This window comes from Drosophila elegans, unplaced genomic scaffold (genome assembly GCF_018152505.1).
Source record: "Drosophila elegans isolate 14027-0461.03 unplaced genomic scaffold, ASM1815250v1 contig_183, whole genome shotgun sequence".
In the NCBI taxonomy this organism is placed as follows: domain Eukaryota; kingdom Metazoa; phylum Arthropoda; class Insecta; order Diptera; family Drosophilidae; genus Drosophila; species Drosophila elegans.
In genome coordinates, this window is record NW_024545550.1 from 5,351,388 (window position 1) to 5,372,053 (window position 20,666).

The following is a 20,666-nucleotide window of genomic DNA, read 5'->3' on the forward strand; positions in this document are numbered from 1 at the left end:
AGGTATTGATCAGCAGCATTATTTATATTCCCCTCGCAAATTTTAACCGATTAAATTAAACAATTCTATTGGATTGTCAGCAACCCTCTCTGAATGCTAACAACCTGTTTTGCCCAACTAAAGGCTGGCATTCTTCCAACTTAACGACTGCCCAAATCGGTGGGCTTAATTTCACCTGGCCGCCTCAATCAAAAGGTAAACAAAACGTTTCCAGCCCAAAAACTTTCTTTCGGCCGTCCCAACAAAGAAAGTCTTTCAGTCTTACCGCACGATCGATTCATGCGGCCAAAATCGTGTCGCATATGGACATAAACGAGTCCGGTTACGCGTTAATTGCATAATGTTACTTTGGTGTTTTGGCGATGGTTCCGTGATTGTTTGACCAAAGCACTCGTTTAGTTCATAAAAGCCGATCAAAATGGCTTCCCTTTGGAACAACTTAACAAAAGGTTTGAGCTCATTAAGCGATCGTGTCACGCTCACATCTCCAAGTTGCTGAAAGACCCGAGATTCTGCTCCCGATGGCTGGGTGTTTCTCAAGCTGCGTTTAATGCGGTTTCAACTGCCGTACCGATCAGTTCGATCAATCGTTTCCACACTTGAGTTACTGACACCTCGCGATTCACCCCAAAAAAAAAAAAGATGCCCCAGTCGAGTTTCTTTGCCAAGAGCGTGCCCTTCGAGCAGATCGACAAGCTGGCCATCAGTGGCGGCTACTCCTCGATCTTCGCGAGCAGTGAGCCAGCGGTTCCGGTGGTCGGCAACTGGGAGCAGCGCTTTTGTCGCCTGGCGGACACCTTTCAGCCGGTCCTGGATCGCGTCTACGACTTCGAGGTTCGCGAGGATGATGTGTGGATTGTTACCCTGCCGAAGTGCGGCACCACCTGGATGCAGGAGCTGGCCTGGTTGGTGGTCAATCAGTGTGATTTCGAGACGGCCAAGAGCGTGGATCTGACGCTGAGATCGCCGTTCCTGGAGTGCGTTTTCTTTTTTTGGATATTAAACCTGGTCTTACTGGGCTTTAAGGACCAGTCACTAATCAATACGAATCCTTTCCAGATTCAATGGAGTGGTTCCCAATGTTCCACATGACACCATCGCCGCAGCCAATGCCCTGCCCTCGCCGCGTCTCATTAAGTCCCATCTGCCCGCCTGGATGCTGCCCAGACAGATCTGGAGCAAGCGGCCCAAGATCATCTATGTGTATCGCAATCCCAAGGATGCCGCCATCTCGTACTTTCACCACTGGCGCGGTATGGTGGGCTACCAGGGCACCAAGTCGGACTTCATGCACTCCTTCATCGATGGCTATGTGAACTTTACGCCCTGCTGGCCGCATGTCCTCGACTTCTGGCAGCTGCGCCACGAGCCGAACATATTCTTCACCAGCTACGAGCGAATGAAGGGTCAGTTGGGTGAGGTCATCGCGGAGGTGGCACAGTTCCTCAATCGGAGGGTCAGCCCCGAGCAGATTGAGCAAATGCAGCGACACCTATCCTTCGAGAGCATGCGCGATAATCCCGCCTGCAATCATGTCAAGGAGTTCGAGAGCATGAAGGCGGCCGCTGGACGAGAAGTGGAGGAGTTCAGGTAAGTCCCAACACCCATTGAGCATATGCAAAGGACTCGCCAGGAGCTGGCTAATCAGCACTTCGCCACACAGGTTCGTTCGCCGCGGAGTGGTGGGCAGTCACAAGGATGAGCTCACCGCCGACATCATCCGGGAGTTCGATCTCTGGTCGGATATCAATCTGCGGGACCACAAATTGAACATGGATGACTTTGCCAATTACAGCAAGTTTGCTTCCACGTAATTCACCTGTTTTGGTATAATATATATTTTGTGTAATCTTTGTTAATAGTCTGTAAGCTGTGGTGATATATGTTTAATAAATAATTGCTTCCCCTATACTATAGGTAATTTAATGGTTTTATAAGCGAATTGTTTACTTTGTTGCGGTTGTCACTTCATTATCAGCACATTCAGTTTTGTCGACAGCTACTTCAATATAAATGTCTACGAAAAGGGTTAGGCTTTTCCACAAATTTGTTCGTCTTCGAAAACAATAACAAAACATTGAAGAAATAATAATTTCAAGTTTTCCCAGCTTTTGGCCTACTTAGTGAATTTCTGACATCTATATCTTTAGCTCAGCTTGTTTACATTTCCATTATCAACTGATAGAGTAGTGTGAAAATCAAAACAAACCTCAAGCAGGCCAACAACAACTACTATGAAATCTTATCATGAAAATGCGAAAGAGAGAACAATGAGAAGAGAAATATCTCTTAAATAGTGAACCACTATGGTTAAGTTTGAACAACTCTCTTTCGTTTCAAGTCAGTTATCTTGCGCCATGGAACGCGAACAGGTCACGCCGCGGAGTTATCCCACAAACCTCATCGACAAGGACTGGTCGAACCGAAAACTCATGTTTAGGAAAAATTCAGAGAAGTTTCTTAATTTGGTGCATGACATGAAGCTTAGAGATGATGATGTGTGGATTGTAACTCTACCGAAATGTGGAACCACTTGGATGCAGGAATTACTGTGGTTGCTTATCAATGACTTCGATTTCGACGGAGCGTTGGCCAAAGATCTGGAGCTACGTTCTCCGTATATGGAGTAGGTTAATCGTTTTTAAAAATATTAATATACTTAAAAAAATATAATACTTCCCTTTAAGGTTTGACTTTCTTATATATGCGGATGAGGAACGATCATTAAGGCCTGTCGAGGAATTGAAGTCTCCACGACTGATCAAATCTCACCTTCCACTTGCTCTACTGCCCTCAAAACTTTGGGAGAGAAAAAACAAAGTGATTTATGTCTTTCGGAATCCTCTAGATGCCTGGGTATCTCGATACTACCACGGCGTTTCATTTGGCTATCATTATGGGAAGTCACTGCATCAGTATTTCGATGAAATCTTAGCCACTGAAGGTTTTGCAACTGAGATCATTGAACACGCCCACGAGTTCTACCAATTGAGAAATGAACCCTGGGTCTTCTATACAAGCTTTGAAAGATTGAAGAAAGATCTGCGGGGAGTAATCAATGATGTGTCAAGCTTTCTTGAGAAACCCATCAGCGATCAGCAAACAATGGAGCGACTACTAAAGCATTTGTCTTTCGAAGAAATGAAAAGTAATTAAAATATTATTAACAGAACAGATTCTTAACCTATTTCTGATTACAGAAAATACAACAACAAATCATCTGTGGGAACTAGCCCAAGTAAAACACAAAAATGCACGCAAGGAGACCCACCCGTATGAAAAGACATTTCATACTCTAAAATGCCATTTAAATTTAAAATACGTATCTTGCAGGTTCGTGCGACGAGGAGAGGTCAACGGTTTCAAGGACGAACTTCTGCCCGAGCAAATAGAGAAGGCCAACGCTTGTATAAAAGCGGTTCTAAAAAATAAATCTGTGACTATGGAAGAACTGCTCCTCCTAAATAATCCCTAAACAATAAAATAATTAAGAGATAATGACACTTAATCTTACAGTTGCATAAATGAGATAAATAAAGTGTTTGCTTGTTATAATAATGTCGATAAACATTTTGTTGATTTATCCAATTCTAAAGTGCAAAATGGCAGAAGAAAACTAATTTATAACATGTAAAACAGAAAGTGATACACTGCTTTTTTCATTACGTATTGCCAAAATTCTTACGCATGGCACTGGAAGTATTAAAAAATATTTATTTGTATTTGTCAACATTAAGTTAACTAAAAGTGAACGAGTTTCGATAACTATATCCATAACTAGATCCATTTAGTTGTATATATTTTTATAATTGTGCTTTATGTTGCACTTTATGAAATTTATTTAACCAATTGAAATTGAAATAATATAAACAAACAAACATCTATTATAATTAATAACACTGCTGAAAATTTAAAATGGACAATTTGCTGCAGGAATTCAAGTCTTGTTTTCCGCTGCAGTTAAGCTACTTAAATTTTTTTGTAGTGTAACCGGAAGTTTTCGCCCATTTTCCCGCCTGTTATTATTTTTTTGTCCTTGGAGGTAATTAAATAACTTTCTATTTTAAATGTGTATATTTTTTAAGGAGTCATTAATGGTGACCTTTTTTGAGTTGGACCAACTTTTTCACCTATTTTACTAATAAAATCGAATAACGAGAGCTCGAGATAAGTATATAATACGGAATAATTTATGTTTATAACTCAACTTAAGTCTCTGTCTTATCTTATATATGACATTCAGCCATACACTTCAGTTATCAACAGAAATAAAAGCAATTATAAATTTAAAAAAAATGCAAATACAATGCAATTAAAACAAATAAAAAATGCAAACAATTCTTATCACCGAAAAGTTTTATTTTAGCTCTACTTTTTTGTAAATCAAGTCAGTAAGCTACCGCCATGGAACGCGTTCCGGTCACGCCACAGAGTTATCCGACCAACCTAATTAATAAGGACTGGACGAAACGAAAGCATTTCCATAGGAAAAACATGGATTGTTTTTTTAATTTAGTGCATGACCTGGAGGTTCGAGACGATGATGTGTGGGTAGTAACGCCACCGAAATGTGGAACTACTTGTATGCAGGAAATGGTGTGGCTACTGCTCAACAATACCGATTTTGAGGGGGCGTTGGCCACAGATCAAGAACTACGTAGTCCGTTTTTGGAGTGGGTTGTTAATGTTCTTTACTAAAAGTGTTGATAACCTTAAGCCACATTGATTTTTAGGTATGACTTCGTAAATATGGCAATTTGGAAAGATCATTAAGGCCTGTAGAGGAGTGCAAATCACCACGACTCATAAAAACTCATCTTCCCCTCGCCTTGCTGCCCAAAAAGCTTTGGGAAGGAAAAGTCAAGGTGATCTTTGTGTTTCGGAATCCCCTAGATGCCTGGGTATCTAGATATCACCACGGTGTCACATATGGTGCTTTCACTGGAAAAACACTGCAGCAATATTTTGACGACCTCTTGTCCAACGGAAACTACGCACATGAAACCATTGAACATGCCTGCGAATTTTACCAACTTCGAAATGAACCCTGGATCTTTTACACTAGTTTCGAAAGAATGAAAAAAGATCTACGTGGCGTGATCAACGATGCCTCCTGTTTCGTGAATAAATCTGTCACCGAACCGCAAATGGAGAGACTTCTTAAGCATTTGTCATTCGAGGAAATGAAAAGTTAGTTAAATTACTTTAATTTGATTTGAGAAACTTTTTATTTTGCTTTCTTTGCCACAGAAAATCCAACGACGAACCATCAGTGGGAGAGATCTCATGAAAGTCTCGGCATTAAAACGGACTTCAAGTAAGGGCATTAGTAAAACTTTCCTTTAATATAATTTCCAACCCAATCTTTTAGTTTCTTGCGACGTGAAAAAGTTAATGGCTACAAGGATGAACTTTCGCCCGAACAAATTGAAAGGGCAAGAGCCTTATTACAACAAAATCTCGAGAGAAACTCTGTTACTATGGATGAACTGCTATTATTAAATAATCCTTAGATAATGGTGGAGGAAAATAAATAATAAAAATATAACGGTTAGAACTGGGGACATTTCTTATTAAATAGCATAATCAAGATAGTTAAAATGTTTGCTTAAACTGGTCATAGAGATTGTAGAGCAGTGGAAAAGTTAAAATTGGCGACTTCCAAAATATGAGTTTAAATTGCAGTTTTTTGATCGAAACTATAAATTATAATGGTTCAATGTTGGAATGCCATACCTCGTTGAATTCGTCAAAAAATGTCTAACAAACTGGCATTCACAGCTCAAAAATTTTGTGTTGGACCAAATTTCGAAAAAAATGATGATGGTACCCCTTATTAATATTGCTAAAACTGGTTGACTCAAAAAAATCATATCAATAAACCAACAATTCGAAAAACGTATCTTTTTCTTTAGTTTTAATTGATATAAAATTTGTAAAAATCCAATATTTAAGGCACACGTAGACATAAACTAACTAACACTGGAAGCAGCACATAAAATTCAGCCTTAGGCCGTGGAGGTCTCCACTTTCTTGGCATTGTCCTCCTTGGAAGAGGGTCCAGTCTGTGTGATCTGGACGAGGCGTTCAGTCGATGGAGGTGGCAGCGCCTTCATGGGCGCCTTGATGGTCAGCAGGCCATCGGAGGAGAGGGAGGATGTTACCGAGTCGGGATTGACATCATCTGTAAGTAGGATATTTGGTTAACATCGAAGATATTGCATCACAAGTTAAGTATATTTAAGATAATATTATTTAGTATTTTAAGATATTTATCTTTATCAAAAGAAGATAGTTCTTTAACTTCTTGAACGTACTTGGCAGCTGATAGCGTCTGGAGAACTGACGGGAGACATATCCGTGCTCGTCCTGCTTCTCCTCGTGCTTTCCCTCCACGATGACGAACCTGTCCGCGATCTTGACGGTGATCTCGGACGGTGAGAACTGCTGGACATCCAGAATCACCTCGAATTTCTCGCTATCGATGTTGAGGGTGGAGCCGGACTCCTGCTTCTGCAGGCTGTTCTTCTGCCAGGGGCGCAGATAGCCGGAACGCAGCACTGTGGGGCGGGAGTTCCACACCGAGGACATGAGGTCATCCCTCCTTAGTCCTTGGCCGAAATGCTGATCCAAGAGGCGCGAGGTGCGCATGGGAAAGTCGAGCTCATCCCACCAATCACGGAACATCAGGGGCACTACGGACATCTAATTTGGTCAAGAAACGAGACGATAGTGAGCCAAACACTTCACTAATTATTGCACTTATTGTCCTTATATTGTATTCGAATTTTCTCAGGTGGATGTATCCTTTTTCGTACCTTTTTCGATTTTATTCACTTCGATTCGCGTGTCTTTTTCGGTTCGCGGCTGTTGCGATTTTGATGGAGCTCTGCTAGCACTCACACTGTTTTATACCCTCGACCAAGTGTTTACATCTTCCACCGTGGGCTAAAAATATGAAAATTTATTTGCCATCTAAATTTAAACGAGCGTCATACATTCACTCTCTATAGAGAACATACAGAATTTATATATGCCAAACACATATATTTGGTGCGAATCTGCGAACGATTTCAGCTTGTTTTGTTTGGCTTCCGTGGGTGTCGATGATTTGGAGACTCAGACGCCGGCTATCATGCTGACCCAAAGAAAATTCTATATGTTCCATCTTAGTCACCACAGACAAGCCTTTTTCGGAGCTGAATAAATAGTGTTTCTGATTGTTTGCTTCCAGAACAAACTTGTTTGTGCATTGTGTGCTCCACATTCTAAACACAAAACCTACACAAAAACAAGTAATTTGTATTTGAAATGTATTTTGTTTACATATAAAAATGCCTGCAAATTCTTTTCAGAAAATTCAAATCTCAAAATGAATTTATGGAAAGTGCCAGAACAAATTTTTACGCCCCCAAGTGTTGCTAGATATAAAGGAATTTTCATAATTTTCTACCTGTTGAAACTGTAAATTTGACGTGGCCAATATGAAAATACTTTGCCCACTAAATGACTTTATAAACTATTTTAAGCATCCGCCACTTTTGCTTGTTCTTTGTTTTTCCTCTGCTGAGTCATGTCGCGTGCGTTTTCAATCAGACGAATGAGATGACGTCGCCCGAAATACTGACAGACCAAACAAAAGAATTTTCAAATATTATTGTGAATTTATAGCTACAATTTTGCTGAGTTAGAATCACATAAATAATTTATTATAATTATTAAGGGGTACTTATATGATGCAAGTAAAAATTCTTTTTTTCATTTTGGCGGGCACTGTTTATTTTTGATGCGACCAATTCAAACATATATGAGCCGTTTCGCTTTCCAATTATTTTTTTTACATTAATGTTTTCGCAATAATTTAAGTTTGTTTTTCAAGATTTTATAGATTTGTGGTCTTAAATTATATTCGCAGAAAAATGGAAATTTAATAGACTTTGACAGTTTTGGCAAGTGCTTTGTTGATTCTCGATTGCCGGATGGGTTTTTAAAGTTGAAAAATTGGTCAACATTTTCCAAAAAAAAAGGACCAAATATATATTTATAAAAAAACAACATATTGTATGCGATAAAAGTTTGTATTATATTACTTTTTTTCTAAGGTCCAATAAGTTTCAAAAATCATTTATTAATTCATTTCATTATTGAAAAAAATCAATTTTAAGCAATCCTGGATAATATTTTGTAGATGTCCCCTGTATTTTCTTATGTACCCAGTGCAGCCAAACAGTGTGGCAATTACCTCCCGAAAATGGGCCAAAAGCTCACCAACACCACTCCAAAACAGATGTGCAACTGCAGGCGGTGGCTGCGGCTGTGTGCGAGTGTGAAAGTAGTGAAAGCTGAAAGCCGACGGCGAACGGGGCCAATTCCTTTGCTTATGCAAGGCAGCCGAGATGCCGACGCCACCGCCCCATCAGGAGGCAAACAAAAAACAGACGACATTCAAGGCAGGACTTGCGGCACGTGAAGTGTTCACTGTACTTTACAAGCGGAGATTAAATAAACGCACCAAAAAAAAATAAACCAAAAAGATGGTGAGTAGGAGAACTACTCTACGCCATAGTTCGATTTGTGAATTGTTTTCTTTGTTTGTTTTTTGTTGGCCTTACTACAGTCCGCCCCACTTTTGTTGCCCGTGACGTCACGACTGTTGCTTCTGCTTATGACGTTGTCGCTTTGCCATGTGCAGGCGCATCTCTCGAAGCGAAGCTATTCGGATCAGAGTGTCCATGGCTACATGACCGAGGTCTCTATGGTTTATTGGAGGTTTTGTTTACCGGGTTAGGCTAATCGAATTTCAATCCATTGCAGCGCACCTGCTGGTGGAACGAGGTGTGCAAGGAGGAGTTCCAGAGCCTCTTCCGCTGCAAGTGCCCCCAGTTCTCGTACTGCCGGTGAGTTTCCGGCTAAGTCCCCGCAGAGGCCAGGCTGGAAATCGAATTAGCCTATCCGGACATTCGGCTTGTGTAATTGCTTTCGCATTTCGCATTTCGCAGGTCGCCGGGGCGCTACTATAATGCCTACTGCTCGATGACCGACACCGGATATATTTGGACCCAGCCGAACTGGGATTGGGGGACGTAGGATGCAGCCACCCCGGATAGCGCCCCTCAAGCCTCGCCCCCTCACCGCCAGCACGACTCGCTGTGACGTCAAAGACACTGACTGCCGATTGTATGCTTCCGTAGACCAACATATAAAAAAAGGGGGTGGCAAGAACCCCACAACCGAACAAAATGTTCGGCTCTAAAAAACGTAATGGTGTCGAGTTTATCTCCCCAAATTGTTATCGGTATTCGTGCTGAATAAAATAGTATCGAGTGTCGTATTACTTTTCGCCTTCACTGTTTACGCGGACCCATTGGAAAATCAATAAAGGCTTTCCAAATTCACGATGTCTTGTGGCAGGGCCACAGTGGGTATGAAATATGTTTTAGTTGTACTTACTTGGGGGAAACCATTTTCAAAACTCAATCAGAGCTTAGATATATATTTTTTAAAAATGTACATGATAAAAGATGAAGATAATAATACATTTATTCTGTTTAAATGTATAAGTCTTCAAAACTATAAATTTATGTTACTTTAATTTTCTTAATAAAAACTGTAAATATATTTATATATGACGGTCTCGGAAATTCCAAACTTAAAATTATTCTCTCAATGTAATTATTGTTGTGTACTTAATAAAAAAAATCTTTTTTGATATTAGGTTTTTTTCCCTTTCTAATTGGTGTATGTCTCCCTGACTTTTTCAATTTGTCCCACTGTGCAGGACCAAGGCGCAGGCGTCGCATTGAAAGCGAAAATCGAACAGCGTGGGAGTGCGTGTGCGATTGTGTGTGCGAGTGTGTGTGCTTGGGCCAAAGTCAGTTAATCTATTGCCAGCTCAACATATAGACACCGCCAACAGATGTTGGCAGTGTGGAAAATCGAGTGAGCGCAGTTAGAAGCCAAATCTCCGTTTGTTTTGGTGAAGAAAATCGCAGGACTTCCAGAAAATGTCGCGCCTCCTGTTCGTGGCACTGCTGGCCATTAGTCTCGGATGTGTGGCGCCCAGCAGCAACCACCTGCCAGCGGGATTGGCCGTGGATCTGGGCCCAGGTGTGAATCTCAACGAGCGTTTCTTCGACCAGGTTCGGGCGCTCATCAAGCGGCGGCTCCAGGAGAAGGGACTCGCGAAGCCGGAGCAGTCGGATCTGCCACTGCCCCTGGCGGACGATGATGCGCTGGCCCTGCAGAACCAACGCAGCTACGACAATGTGCCCCTTCCGGCGGCCAGTGTTCCGACGCCAGTGCTCGTGGAGAACTGGCCAACCGAGCAGCAGCAGCACAGCTTTGGCCAGGTCACCGCCGTGGCCGTGGATCCACAGGGAAATCCGGTGGTTTTCCACCGTGCCGAGCGCTACTGGGATGTAAAGTAGGTCAACAGCTGTCGCTGCCTAGTAACAAGTGTCTATCGCATATGCACATAGAAAAACACAAACCCAGCAATATGATCTTGTTTTCGAAATTTATCAGAAAAGGGTCAAAATAATAGCACTTATCGTAGTTATAGCTAAGAAACTTATGGATATACCAACCAAAAATTGCTTTGAAGCTAATACTATAAACTAAATGTGGCAAATATAAAATTCACAACTACGATAGGTATATTTAAATATTCAAAAAAAGAAAAGATGAATACTTTTTGTCATTTTGTTAGTAAGCATTATGATAAATTAAAAGAAATTCTGTCCTATACCTTAAAGGTATGTTTCTGAGCACTTTACATTTTCATACTATTAATATTTTGACCGCAGTTGTGGACAAAATAATATTTTTTTAATAATTATTTAATTAGCTTCTTTTCCTTATTAAACATATATATAAAAATATTTTGTTCAGCCATTTATTAAACCAAATTGGTGAAATCCTTTAATCTCATTCTCGTCATTGCTATTGCAGTACCTTCAACGAGAGCAATATATACTACCTAATTGAATACGGGCCCATTAAGGAGAATACCATCTACGTGCTGGACGCGAAGACGGGAGCTATTAAGTCCGGATGGGGATCGAGCATGTTCTATATGCCACATGGCATGACCATCGATGGACACGGCAATTACTGGATTACGGATGTGGCCATGCACCAGGCCTTTAAGGTAAATATTTGATTAATTTAAATACGAGACTCTTAGCTGTAATCATTGTTTCCATTAGTTTAAACCCTTTAGCAACAAGCCACTGCTAACCATTGGCAAGCGATTTAGGCCGGGATCATCCGTTAAGCACCTGTGCAAGCCCACTTCAATTGCAGTGGCCACAACCGGAGAGGTAAGAGGCAGCTGTCCAAATAATTTCGTACCTAATATCCACTGTTATCCCAATCCACAGTTCTTTATTGCTGATGGGTACTGCAATAGTCGCATACTCAAGTTCAATGCCGCTGGCAAGCTGTTACGTACGATTCCCCAGCCACCCGGTGCGTATACTTAATTTTCATACTGAGTGGGAAGATCATGCTGTTTTTGGTCCTTATATATAATTTGTGTAAACACAATTTCATTTATTTGGAAACGTATTTTTGCCATTCCCTTGGTATATGAATTCTTAGTAAATTTGTATATACTTTTCCATGGTATATGTATAATTCTTCAAAAACCTTTAAGCTTTATATATTTTTTTGACAAATTGACTATCGTTTAAAATAAATATTGTATTTGTAAGGCACCTTTGAATGGTTTGACATTTTCTAACCCAGCCATTATGCAGAATTCCTCTCATTGCAGGTTCCCCATGCTATAACACTGCTGGAACACCTGGATCTTCTGTGCATCGCTGACAGGGAGAATATGCGCGTAGTCTGTCCCAAGTAAGGATATATATCTTATACTTTAAAAATGTACAATTTATATCAACGACATTTGTTTGACAGGGCTGGACTGATATCCTCCCATGGAGAGGGTGAGCCGGCGGCTACCATCCAGGAACCGGACTTGGGACGCGTTTTTGGGGTGGCCAGCTATGGCGACATAGTGTTCGCAGTGAACGGACCCACCTCCATGCTGCCCGTGCGGGGATTCACCATTGATCCGCGCTCCGAGACGATCATCGGGCACTGGGGCGAGTTCAAGAACCCGCACTCCATGGCGGTCAGTGTGAATGGATCAGCCCTGTATGTGACCGAAATCGGAACCAACCACCAGACGAATCGAGTGTGGAAATATGTGCTGGCCTGAGCCTAAAACCAAATCCTTCAAAAAAAAAGTCCGACTTGCACTGCGCTCCTGCATATCCCTAGATCCATAGATTCCCATCAATTAGTTATCAGCAGCAAGCGAATGGAAAACGCACACAGAATCAGACACCAAATCGGAAACAGATTATACAGAACCTAAGCATTAAGCAGAGTACAGTTTAAAGTGACCCAACGTCAGATCAATAGAGATTAGTAAGTGCTTAAGTAATGTGTACAAGTTAAGTATGTAAATTGCTTGGAAAACAATACCACAACAAACATAACCTCAGACTCTTATGTTTTGCACTGTAATGAGCAAACGAAAACGAAAACGAAAACAAAATTACAAAGCAGCTTAAATAGTACATATACTTAAATGTAATAGTTATGCGTAGGCACTAACTAGGCACGAATGTGAGGATGTGGGGATGTGAGCTTGGATAACCGCATGGATTCCGCAGATAACCGGGGGCAACCAGCGCATATAAACATACATTGTGTATCATATTGTAACCTATATCAAATATATAATCGTATCTGTATCTTATCAACTTATCGTAGCCCCATGTACATTATGTATGTAATAAACTGTTGTTGTTGTGACGTGAACGGCAAGCCCACAGAACACGGGGATTAGATGGTTCAGATCCAATGACTATATCCCCTCAAGGCCAAGGAATGTTAGTTCTTATAGATATGTTCTTAAACCTAAGCAAAAACTGTGTATATCCAGCCCTATGTAAGGCATTCGAGCGGCTTAGTTTGCAGGGCAAACACTCTAATTTACAAATAAAAACAGAAATGTTTGGGCATAACTTAAATACTAGCAAATATAAATAGAAAACTTCAACACATATAAAAATAAAAATCTCTAGGGAATGCAACTGCTGTCAGATGGAATTCAGCCAGTGCCTGGCAAATTCCAGAGCCTCGTTTAAGTGCGCCAGCCATTCGGAGAGCTCAGATTGAGTATCGGCGGCAAAGAAGACTCCCGATTCGTATTCAGATTCTTTGCCCTGCAGTAGAAAGCTTCTGGCCCGGGCACACAGTTCCCGCGGAGCAGCAGCTATCGAAGATTGCCCACATCCCGGTAGCTCGAGCGAAAAAAGGGGTGATTCATCTGGCAGATTATTTTCGTGCTGCCAAACGGATAGCTGCACGCCATCCAGACTGCACCATCTCCGATTCCAGTTGTGTTTGCTCCTCGGGTCCTGAACATTTAGGTAGCCAGCGAAACGGGCCTTGGGCAGCCGCAAGTCCACTCGTCCAGTAATGGATATAGCCGGGCCCAGATTCGTGGACTTTGTGTGTGTACTTAAGGGCAATTGCCAGGATCGCGAGCTGCGCAGGCAAATCTTATCGCTGGATCTCGTCTCACTGGCCACCAGTTGAAAGGGTGCCAAGTTCATGGCTTGTACTTTGAAAGAAGCATGCAGGCGAAAGCGCGAAATGATCTGTTCGCCACCAGAGCCCGTGGAAGAACTAGAATTGGCGGAGCCCAAATTCCCACTGCCACGTCGCTGTAAGGTAACTCATTAGGGAACTGCTTCCTTGGAGATCTAAATCCACTCACCAGTGACTTGGCAGGCTCCAGAGCCAGCGTGGAAACCTTGCGCAGGCGCAGCATGAAGATCTGGCAGTGAAGCTCCAAGGTTTCCGCCTTCTCGCCGCTATAGAACTCCAAGCCACAGTCCCGAAAGAAGGCGCATCCATCCTGGCACTCCACCGATTGCGTGGAGCGAATGCGTCCACCGCACTCAAAGGTGCAGATGTAATGGTAGTTGAAGAACATATCCTGGTTGACATCCGCCCTCACCGGCAGTTCCATGGCATCGATTAGCAGGCACTGGGATGGCCTCCTAGCGGCCAGAGCATCCTCATTTAGTTGCGACCCAAGTGGAGACGACTTCCGCAGGCTGGAGAAGAGCAGCAGTCGCTCGGCCTCCACCATCTCGGCGGAGATCTCCAGCTCTGGCATCTGGCGACATATGCTCACTGCCTGGGCCAACTGCTCATTGGGGTTCAGCGACTCATTCAGCAGGGAGTCCAGATTGAAGCTGGCATAGTAGGTGCTGCTGTCCAGCTCCCCTTCCGTTTGATTCGACTGATCTCGCGAGAGATTTAGGCTGTGAGTCAGTCGCTGCTTCTCCGCCAGAAAGAAATCCTTCCCCTTGCGGTACGAGCGACGCAGAGCGTTCTTCAGCAGGCGGTAGCGGGCCAGAGCGCTGACCGACATCAGCTGGCTGTCGGTGGGAATGGGCACCGTCTGCATCAGCTCACCCAAACTGCTGCTGTTGTGGAGGCCAGTGGGATCCTCCGTCCCAGCCCCAGCCCCAGTCCCAGCCACTGCCTGCTGTGGGGTTGTGGGGCAACTGAAGCTGAGATTCTGGCCAAATTGACGCAGTGGCGTGACTGGGCCATCGTTTATGTCGATGGTCAGATTGCGCGATGGCTGAAAGATTGACTATTACTCAATTTCTTATGGCCAAAGCAAAAACAATCTTATATTTCAAATGCGTTTCGGAAAGATTCGGATGAGTACAGTGTGATAGTGGCTATTTACAGAAGTTACAGTGTCGAATGCAAGCGAAAGCCTTAAGCTCTAATGGGAGTCAACAAAAATCTCTACCTTGGTTGTAAACCGCTGGCTCTGCTTCTTTTTGGGAGTGCTCTGGTTGGCCGGCTCCGGCTCAATCTGTCCAGAGCCATAGTCATTTGCCACAAAGGAGCTGCCGGCACTGCACGCCCCTCCCAAGCTGTAATCGGCGTACAACTCCTCGGCGCCTTCGTTGGGCATGTCGTACGACACGGAATCCGCAATGGAACTGGTCTGTAAAGGGGTTCTTAATAAGCGATATGATGGAAGGTAAAACCCTTTCGAGGCCACTTACATTGTGCACTTTTTCGGGACGATCCAGCACCAGTTCACTGCGACACAGATTGTCCAGAAAGATCTCGCTGCGCTGCAGGGAGAGTTCCGAACGGGAGAGATTTCGGTTCTTTTTTGGCGGTGAATGCTGCTCGCTGATATTGTTCAGGGATTGATGGGTTATCGGAGGCGGCGACTTCAGTTTGGGCTGCCGAATCACAGAGGACTCTGTGGTCTGACTGGCTGAGCAGGAGGATTCAGTTGCACTCGGTTCCTCGGGCAGTGGCATGAACTGAAAGAAGTTGCCGTTCTTCATAGATTCCTGCAGAAAGTGACCCAAAGCCACAGGCTGACTGGGAGCACTCAATGGAGGTTGAATCGCCTGCGGGATTGACTGCGGTGGCATAGGCTGGCTGGTTTTCTTAGGTTGTACAACATTATAAGTTATCTGAGGCTGGCTAACAGGCGGAATTAGCTGTGGCTGAGAAGTGGTCTGCACTTTTATCTCTGACTGGACAACCAGGGACTTCGTCTGCGGTGAGTTCTTCGGTGTCTTCTGCACTCTGGCGTACATGGCACTGAGATCGGCGGGCGAAGGCGATGGATCCGGCATGGACTCACTCACATATGCCGTGGAGCTTCCCGTTGGTGTGGGAGTCGGGGTCGGATTGGTTATCTTCGCTGCGGTCTTAACCTCATGATGTGGACTTCCTCTAATCCGCAGGCAATCCTCCTCGATTTCCGAATAAATGGGTTCGCTGTCGAGATCGCACTGTAGACGTGTAGTGGCCACAGATGTGGTTACCAGGCTGCTGGGACCGTCTGTGCAGTCGAAGCTCTCGGCTTGATGATGACTGTGCTCACGGGTATCAAAGCGGGAGCAGTCCTGGACATATGTTAAATTGAATAGGTAATTTTAATAAAATATAATTAATATATAAAATATATATATTATATAAAAAAAGGGGGTTTGACTGAATCGAACCTTTTCTATTTAACAGTTATGATTTGTTTCAAGCTTGTATTTAATTAACATCAAGTTATGATAAAATGAATTTTTAGACCGATACGACAAATTAAGATTATTACTTGAAAAAGCATTAAATAATTGACCCAAGAACACTTAGTTTTCTCTGTAATTAACATTTTTAAAAAAAAGTTAATACTGTGCTATTTTTTAGATATAAAAACTTAAGCCCCTTGAGTGTGGACTCTATTTTAATTGCTCTCATATTCCCATTTCAAATTCAAATTTCGATAGTCTGAATGCCAGAGTGTTATCGATATCAGCTGCAGTGCAGCCCAGCGAAGAGCGCAAAACGGACGACGCAACAAGCAAAAACAGCTGACAACAGCATACTTTCCCCATTCCCCTGGCAAATTCGAACGCCATCCGCAAACAATCCGGAACAGAGGCATTTAAGGGGGACCAGGAGCGCAGTCACATGGCGAGGCGAACCTGAGGAGATGTACAAGTCCCTGCTCCGCACCGCTGCACTCCAGGCCAGGATCCAGATCATCAGAAGCAGCCACACAAAAAAGACAAACGGAAAGCGCAAGCCAAAATCGGAGGCGATGGAGACGGGCTACGACTTCAACAGGCGGTGGACGCCAGTGGGATATCAGCCTAGAGTGCGAGCTCCCCCCAAGTCGTCCACCTTCAAGCTGGTCTCGTACAACATCCTGGCCCAGGACCTTCTGCTGGAGCACCTCTTCCTCTACGTGGGCATCCCACAGGAGTTTCTCAGCTGGCGTCGCCGCCAGCAGAATCTTCAGCGGGAGCTGATCAAACTGGATCCAGACATCCTGTGCCTGCAGGAGATGCAGTTTGATCACCTGGGACTGCTCGTTCAAGGCTTGCGCATGGGTAACGGCAAACGACTGGCCTATGTTTACAAAAAGAAGACTGGACATCGCACGGACGGATGCGCCATTGTCTATGACTCCTCAAAGTTCCAGTTGCTGGACCACCGAGCTGTCGAACTGCATGACCAGGAGGTGGCTCTGCTCAATCGCGAGAATGTGGCCCTGTTTGCCAAGTTTCGTTTCAAAAAGAAGCAGGACGAGGAGAAGGAGTTCGTAGTGGCCACCACGCATTTGTTGTACAACCCTAAAAGAGATGATGTGCGCTGCGCTCAGGTGGGCAGAATACTAGAGGAGCTTCACTCATTTTCTACGGACACACCTATTGTCCTAACTGGTGACTTTAACAGTCTGAAGAACTCGTCTCCCATTGAACTACTTATCGAAAAGGGCGATGAAGTGGAATCAGAAGTTAATCCTGCGCCTCTGCGCTTCGAGCTTATCGATCCCGGCGAGGGCACAGCCTCCACATACCAGAACAACTGGATCACTGTGGACTACATCCTGCGCTCGCTTGGATCACGGAGCAGGCACAAGCTTCTGCCCATCAGCGTCTATTCACTGCCATCCATCAACCGCTGCAGCAGCGTGGGTCAGATCCCCAACCACTATCTGGGTTCGGATCACTACGCCCTGGGCGCCATATTCACAGTTGTCTAGTTGCTCAGTATTTAAGTTTGTCGCTTTATCCCGGACTCGTCAATAAAGATTGACCATTTGGTTTTCAAAAATTAACAACAAAAAACTCGCCAAAAGCGCAATCCCTCAAGTTCCCTCAAAGTACTTTTTAAATTTGTTTGTTCAAAAGATTAAAGAATTCTTAAAGTGAATGTTCCAGCGTTGCGAAGTTATAGCAAATAAGGATTTGAATGTTTCAGGAAATATTGAGCTTTTAAGTATTAAGGAGGAAAACGAAACGTTTTCGTTTTAATTATTTTAAAATTATGTATGTAGATAACAAAAAGAAACTTACCCGGAAAGTGCGCAATGCCCGTTCATCACTAGCCTCCAGCTTGGCTCGGATACTGCTCAGAAGATAGCCCATCTTGGTGATGGTAACGTCCTGATCGAGGTCCTTGTGGAACGAGCGATATGTGGTGGGTGCCGCCTCCGTTTGGAAATCCAGCTTGCGAGCTCTATTAGCACGGGGCAACTTCTTTGGAGGCGTCGGAGCATCCACCTTGCGCTCGAAGTCAAAGTAGGGCTGCTCCCTGTCCAACTGCTGGCGGGTAGATGTGGTCGTTCCCGAGGGCGTGGTCTGCATGGGCGAGTGGTAGCTGCCTGGCGGAGATTGAGAATGCAAATCCAGCTGAGAAGTGGAGGTCTGCACGCCCACAGTGCACTGTTTTGGAGTGATTTTGATCTGCTCCTCCGTTTGATTTTCCTGTTGATTCGACTTTTTGGGCGACACGAAGCGCAGGATCTTCTTTTTGGAGGTATTTAGGAAATTCTTAGACTTCTTCCCCAAGTTTTTCGATTTGTTACCCTTCCAGGGGGATAGATTTCGCCACTGCTCGCCCCAGATGAACTTCTGGCTGGCCTGACCGCCTGCTGTTCTAATTCCACTGGGATATTTGATGGGCGTCTCCTTGTGCACCATATTTGATGCTAGGTTCTCGCTCATACTACCATCCACGGTGTCCAAGGAAACCTTTGGAACTACAGGCTGAGGTTGTGCCTTAGGCAGTTGCCATCCAATGGCCACTTGCGGTTCTGCTTGGGTCCTAAATTCGCTGGCTGTCTTGCCTTCGTAGTTCAGCATATCGGTGATCTTGGGCTCCGTCCAGCCAAGAATTATGTCCTTGGCGGGCGCACTTTTCCGGCTGCTTTCCTGACGTATATTCCGGGCGTAATTCGAGCCCCGTTTGGACTCCACCACGCGCTCAATGTCGCTGAGTGAGGGGCAGGTGGGCAGATGTTTGTGGCTCCTGGGCTTCTCCACCTCAGCTAGATGGTGACACAAAACTCGTGAGATCATTGACAATCCAAAAGTCCAGCAAATGAAACCGTAACTCAAATGTTTTGGAACACAACTCTTTATTTGGTTAATACATTTGAATTTTAGTTAAATTAATTCTTTTGGTAATTTGTATATCTAATTCGATTTGGTTACGGTTTCATTGTCTTGGGCCTGGGCTGATTACTTACCCATGGGATAGGATCTGCGCTGGCCGTCCTTCCGGCGCGTAGAGTCTTCTTTACTGCCAGGCACTTGAACACCACGTTTGCGCAGAAACTCGTCCAGAACTCGTTCCGCCTCCCGCACCGAAGGATTCGTGGAAGTGAGCGAGGATTGCGAGAGCTTGCCGTCCAGACTTTGGGAGCTGCGGCGCGGTGGTTTCGGCGGCGGCTGCTGGGAATCGCGTGTCTTGAAGTTGACTTGACTCAGAGAGAGGCGTTTCTGCAGGAGTCGGCCTCCTGCGCCAGAACTTCGACGAGATCGGGAACTTCTACGACTTGTGGGCTCCGTGGGCATTACATCCTCGTCCAGTCCCTCTTCCACAGCTGATTCCTGCTCGCTGATGTTGGACAAAACCGGGGCTGAGGGTTTGTAGGCTAAGGGCTCGTACGATTGCATTTTGGTGGTGCCTTTCATGGTTTGGGAGCACCTGTGCCGGCAGCTGGAGCCCGAAATTGGCAGTTTTTGGCGATTTACGCGCACCTCGGACACCACACAGTTGTCGTGCAGCTCTTGAATGATGTGGATGAGCGGTTCATCGTCGCCGCCCACAGCTCTCAAGCGACTGACAGCGGTTAAAGGAGATTTGAAGCTGGATTTTATGTTGGCCGGCTCGCTCTGACGACGTTTGTCCGCCTGCTGCCGCTGACTGCCCAGATTATTCTGCTTGGCGGCGGGCTGCAAAAAAGGGTTAGCATTTGTTTTATTTGGGTTGTTGAGTGTGATGGAGATTAACGCACCTTAGTGCTCTCGGAACGCCTGCTACGCCGTGGTAGTCGCACGTGCTGGTCACGTGGCGGCGCCGCGGAGCCGCAATCCCCGCTGTCGCTGGTGAAGCAGTAGCAGAAGCCATTCTGGCAGGGCTTGCCCTTGCGCTCCTGCTCCTTGTTGCAGCGATTCTGGTTGATTAGGTCCGCATCCATGGTCCTTCGGATGCGGGGCATCTGCCTGGGCATGTTGTTGTTGTTATTGTGGTTGGTCTCGCAGTCGCGACTTTGGGTGGATACCCTACGGATGCGGCGTGCCCTAAACTCATCGATGCACTCCTGCAAACTGAACGAAGACGTGGAACCAGACTCAGCGGAATCCTCCTCCTCCTCCTCTTCCTCTTGCTCTTCCCCCTCTTCTTCCACTAGAGCATGACTGGAGAACTTTGAGCCTGCAAAGATCTGAATGCCAAGACTCTGTTTACATGCAATTTCAAATGAAATGTGTGTTTTTAGTGCTTACTGTGGCCATTTTTCTATGTATTTACAACTGATAAGACCAGCTGCATGTGCTCCACTTTTACACGTTGCACGCTTTCTACTCCGGCATCGAGGTTTTCCAATCAAAAGAAAAACGACGCTTCGCCTGCATTATTGTATTCCCTTTTGTGCCGCTTCTTCTTTATCAAAAGTGGGAGAGTGTTTAACAGCCCTGTCTTTTGTCAGAGATGAGTATTTGGCTGGGAAAATGTGACCAACTCAAATAGTTAAAATCAGCTAATATATATACAAGAAGTTATGTGTCTTATTACTTGTATATTGT

The 20,666-nt window shown here is 44.5% G+C and overlaps 6 protein-coding genes and 1 pseudogene across 7 annotated transcripts; 5 read left to right on the forward strand and 2 right to left on the reverse strand.

Annotated features, from left to right (window-relative positions):
* Positions 1–534: 534 nt before the first annotated feature.
* On the forward strand, positions 535–1,909 carry LOC108143427 (amine sulfotransferase). 2 transcript variants are annotated; one of them, XM_017267841.2, is made up of 3 exons: positions 535–977; positions 1,060–1,590; positions 1,649–1,909. In XM_017267841.2, the coding sequence occupies exons 1-3, from the start codon at positions 643–645 to the stop codon at positions 1,812–1,814; spliced, it is 1,032 nt and encodes a 343-aa protein (XP_017123330.2). In that variant the 5' UTR covers positions 535–642; the 3' UTR covers positions 1,815–1,909. The 2 variants fall into 2 exon arrangements, with proteins under 2 accessions (XP_017123330.2, XP_017123331.2); XM_017267842.2 differs by having other exon boundaries at positions 628–977; positions 1,664–1,909.
* Positions 1,910–2,329: 420 nt separating this feature from the next.
* LOC108143316 (sulfotransferase 1E1-like) lies at positions 2,330–3,558 on the forward strand. The gene is made up of 4 exons (XM_017267634.2): positions 2,330–2,626; positions 2,688–3,148; positions 3,201–3,273; positions 3,334–3,558. The coding sequence occupies exons 1-4, from the start codon at positions 2,358–2,360 to the stop codon at positions 3,473–3,475; spliced, it is 945 nt and encodes a 314-aa protein (XP_017123123.1). The 5' UTR covers positions 2,330–2,357; the 3' UTR covers positions 3,476–3,558.
* An 846-nt stretch (positions 3,559–4,404) lies between these two features.
* On the forward strand, positions 4,405–9,395 carry LOC108143295 (annotated as a pseudogene).
* LOC108143576 (protein lethal(2)essential for life) lies at positions 5,901–6,922 on the reverse strand. Its single transcript, XM_017268087.2, has 3 exons — positions 6,819–6,922; positions 6,318–6,705; positions 5,901–6,184 (listed from the first exon to the last, which is right to left on the reverse strand). Exons 2-3 carry the CDS (start codon positions 6,703–6,705, stop codon positions 6,009–6,011), a joined length of 564 nt encoding a protein of 187 aa, XP_017123576.1. The 5' UTR covers positions 6,819–6,922; the 3' UTR covers positions 5,901–6,008.
* Positions 9,396–9,868: 473 nt separating the features above from the next.
* Positions 9,869–12,834, forward strand: LOC108143473 (peptidyl-alpha-hydroxyglycine alpha-amidating lyase 2). The gene is made up of 6 exons (XM_017267917.2): positions 9,869–10,423; positions 10,951–11,149; positions 11,208–11,321; positions 11,382–11,469; positions 11,760–11,859; positions 11,923–12,834. The coding sequence occupies exons 1-6, from the start codon at positions 10,005–10,007 to the stop codon at positions 12,224–12,226; spliced, it is 1,224 nt and encodes a 407-aa protein (XP_017123406.1). The 5' UTR covers positions 9,869–10,004; the 3' UTR covers positions 12,227–12,834.
* Positions 12,728–20,517, reverse strand: LOC108143472. The gene is made up of 8 exons (XM_017267916.1): positions 20,367–20,517; positions 19,877–20,305; positions 19,106–19,814; positions 17,931–18,904; positions 15,117–15,980; positions 14,855–15,055; positions 13,799–14,677; positions 12,728–13,745 (listed from the first exon to the last, which is right to left on the reverse strand). The coding sequence occupies exons 1-8, from the start codon at positions 20,373–20,375 to the stop codon at positions 13,116–13,118; spliced, it is 4,695 nt and encodes a 1,564-aa protein (XP_017123405.1). The 5' UTR covers positions 20,376–20,517; the 3' UTR covers positions 12,728–13,115.
* LOC108143474 (protein angel) lies at positions 16,427–17,787 on the forward strand. Its single transcript, XM_017267918.2, has one exon. The coding sequence runs from the start codon at positions 16,562–16,564 to the stop codon at positions 17,615–17,617; it is 1,056 nt and encodes a 351-aa protein (XP_017123407.2). The 5' UTR covers positions 16,427–16,561; the 3' UTR covers positions 17,618–17,787.
* Positions 20,518–20,666: the final 149 nt, after the last annotated feature.

Bases quoted from the DNA above. Each gene is read 5' to 3' on its own strand.
- LOC108143427 (XM_017267841.2), top strand. From the start codon at position 643: ATGCCCCAGTCGAGTTTCTTTGCCAAGAGCGTGCCCTTCGAGCAGATC. The intron at 978-1,059 runs GTGCGTTTTCTT...AATCCTTTCCAG, and splicing joins CTGAGATCGCCGTTCCTGGA to ATTCAATGGAGTGGTTCCCA. The intron at 1,591-1,648 runs GTAAGTCCCAAC...CTGGCTAATCAG, and splicing joins CGAGAAGTGGAGGAGTTCAG to CACTTCGCCACACAGGTTCG.
- LOC108143316 (XM_017267634.2), top strand. From the start codon at position 2,358: ATGGAACGCGAACAGGTCACGCCGCGGAGTTATCCCACAAACCTCATC. The intron at 2,627-2,687 runs GTAGGTTAATCG...CTTCCCTTTAAG, and splicing joins CTACGTTCTCCGTATATGGA to GTTTGACTTTCTTATATATG. The intron at 3,274-3,333 runs GTATGAAAAGAC...CGTATCTTGCAG, and splicing joins GCACGCAAGGAGACCCACCC to GTTCGTGCGACGAGGAGAGG.
- LOC108143576 (XM_017268087.2), bottom strand. From the start codon at position 6,705: ATGTCCGTAGTGCCCCTGATGTTCCGTGATTGGTGGGATGAGCTCGAC. The intron at 6,185-6,317 runs GTACGTTCAAGA...TCCTACTTACAG, and splicing joins CAGACGCTATCAGCTGCCAA to ATGATGTCAATCCCGACTCG.
- LOC108143473 (XM_017267917.2), top strand. From the start codon at position 10,005: ATGTCGCGCCTCCTGTTCGTGGCACTGCTGGCCATTAGTCTCGGATGT. The intron at 10,424-10,950 runs GTAGGTCAACAG...TTGCTATTGCAG, and splicing joins GAGCGCTACTGGGATGTAAA to TACCTTCAACGAGAGCAATA. The intron at 11,322-11,381 runs GTAAGAGGCAGC...CCCAATCCACAG, and splicing joins CAGTGGCCACAACCGGAGAG to TTCTTTATTGCTGATGGGTA.
- LOC108143474 (XM_017267918.2), top strand. From the start codon at position 16,562: ATGTACAAGTCCCTGCTCCGCACCGCTGCACTCCAGGCCAGGATCCAG.
- LOC108143472 (XM_017267916.1), bottom strand. The intron at 18,905-19,105 runs GTAAGTAATCAG...GTCACCATCTAG, and splicing joins GCGCAGATCCTATCCCATGG to CTGAGGTGGAGAAGCCCAGG. The intron at 15,056-15,116 runs GTAAGTGGCCTC...ACCCCTTTACAG, and splicing joins GTCCCGAAAAAGTGCACAAT to ACCAGTTCCATTGCGGATTC.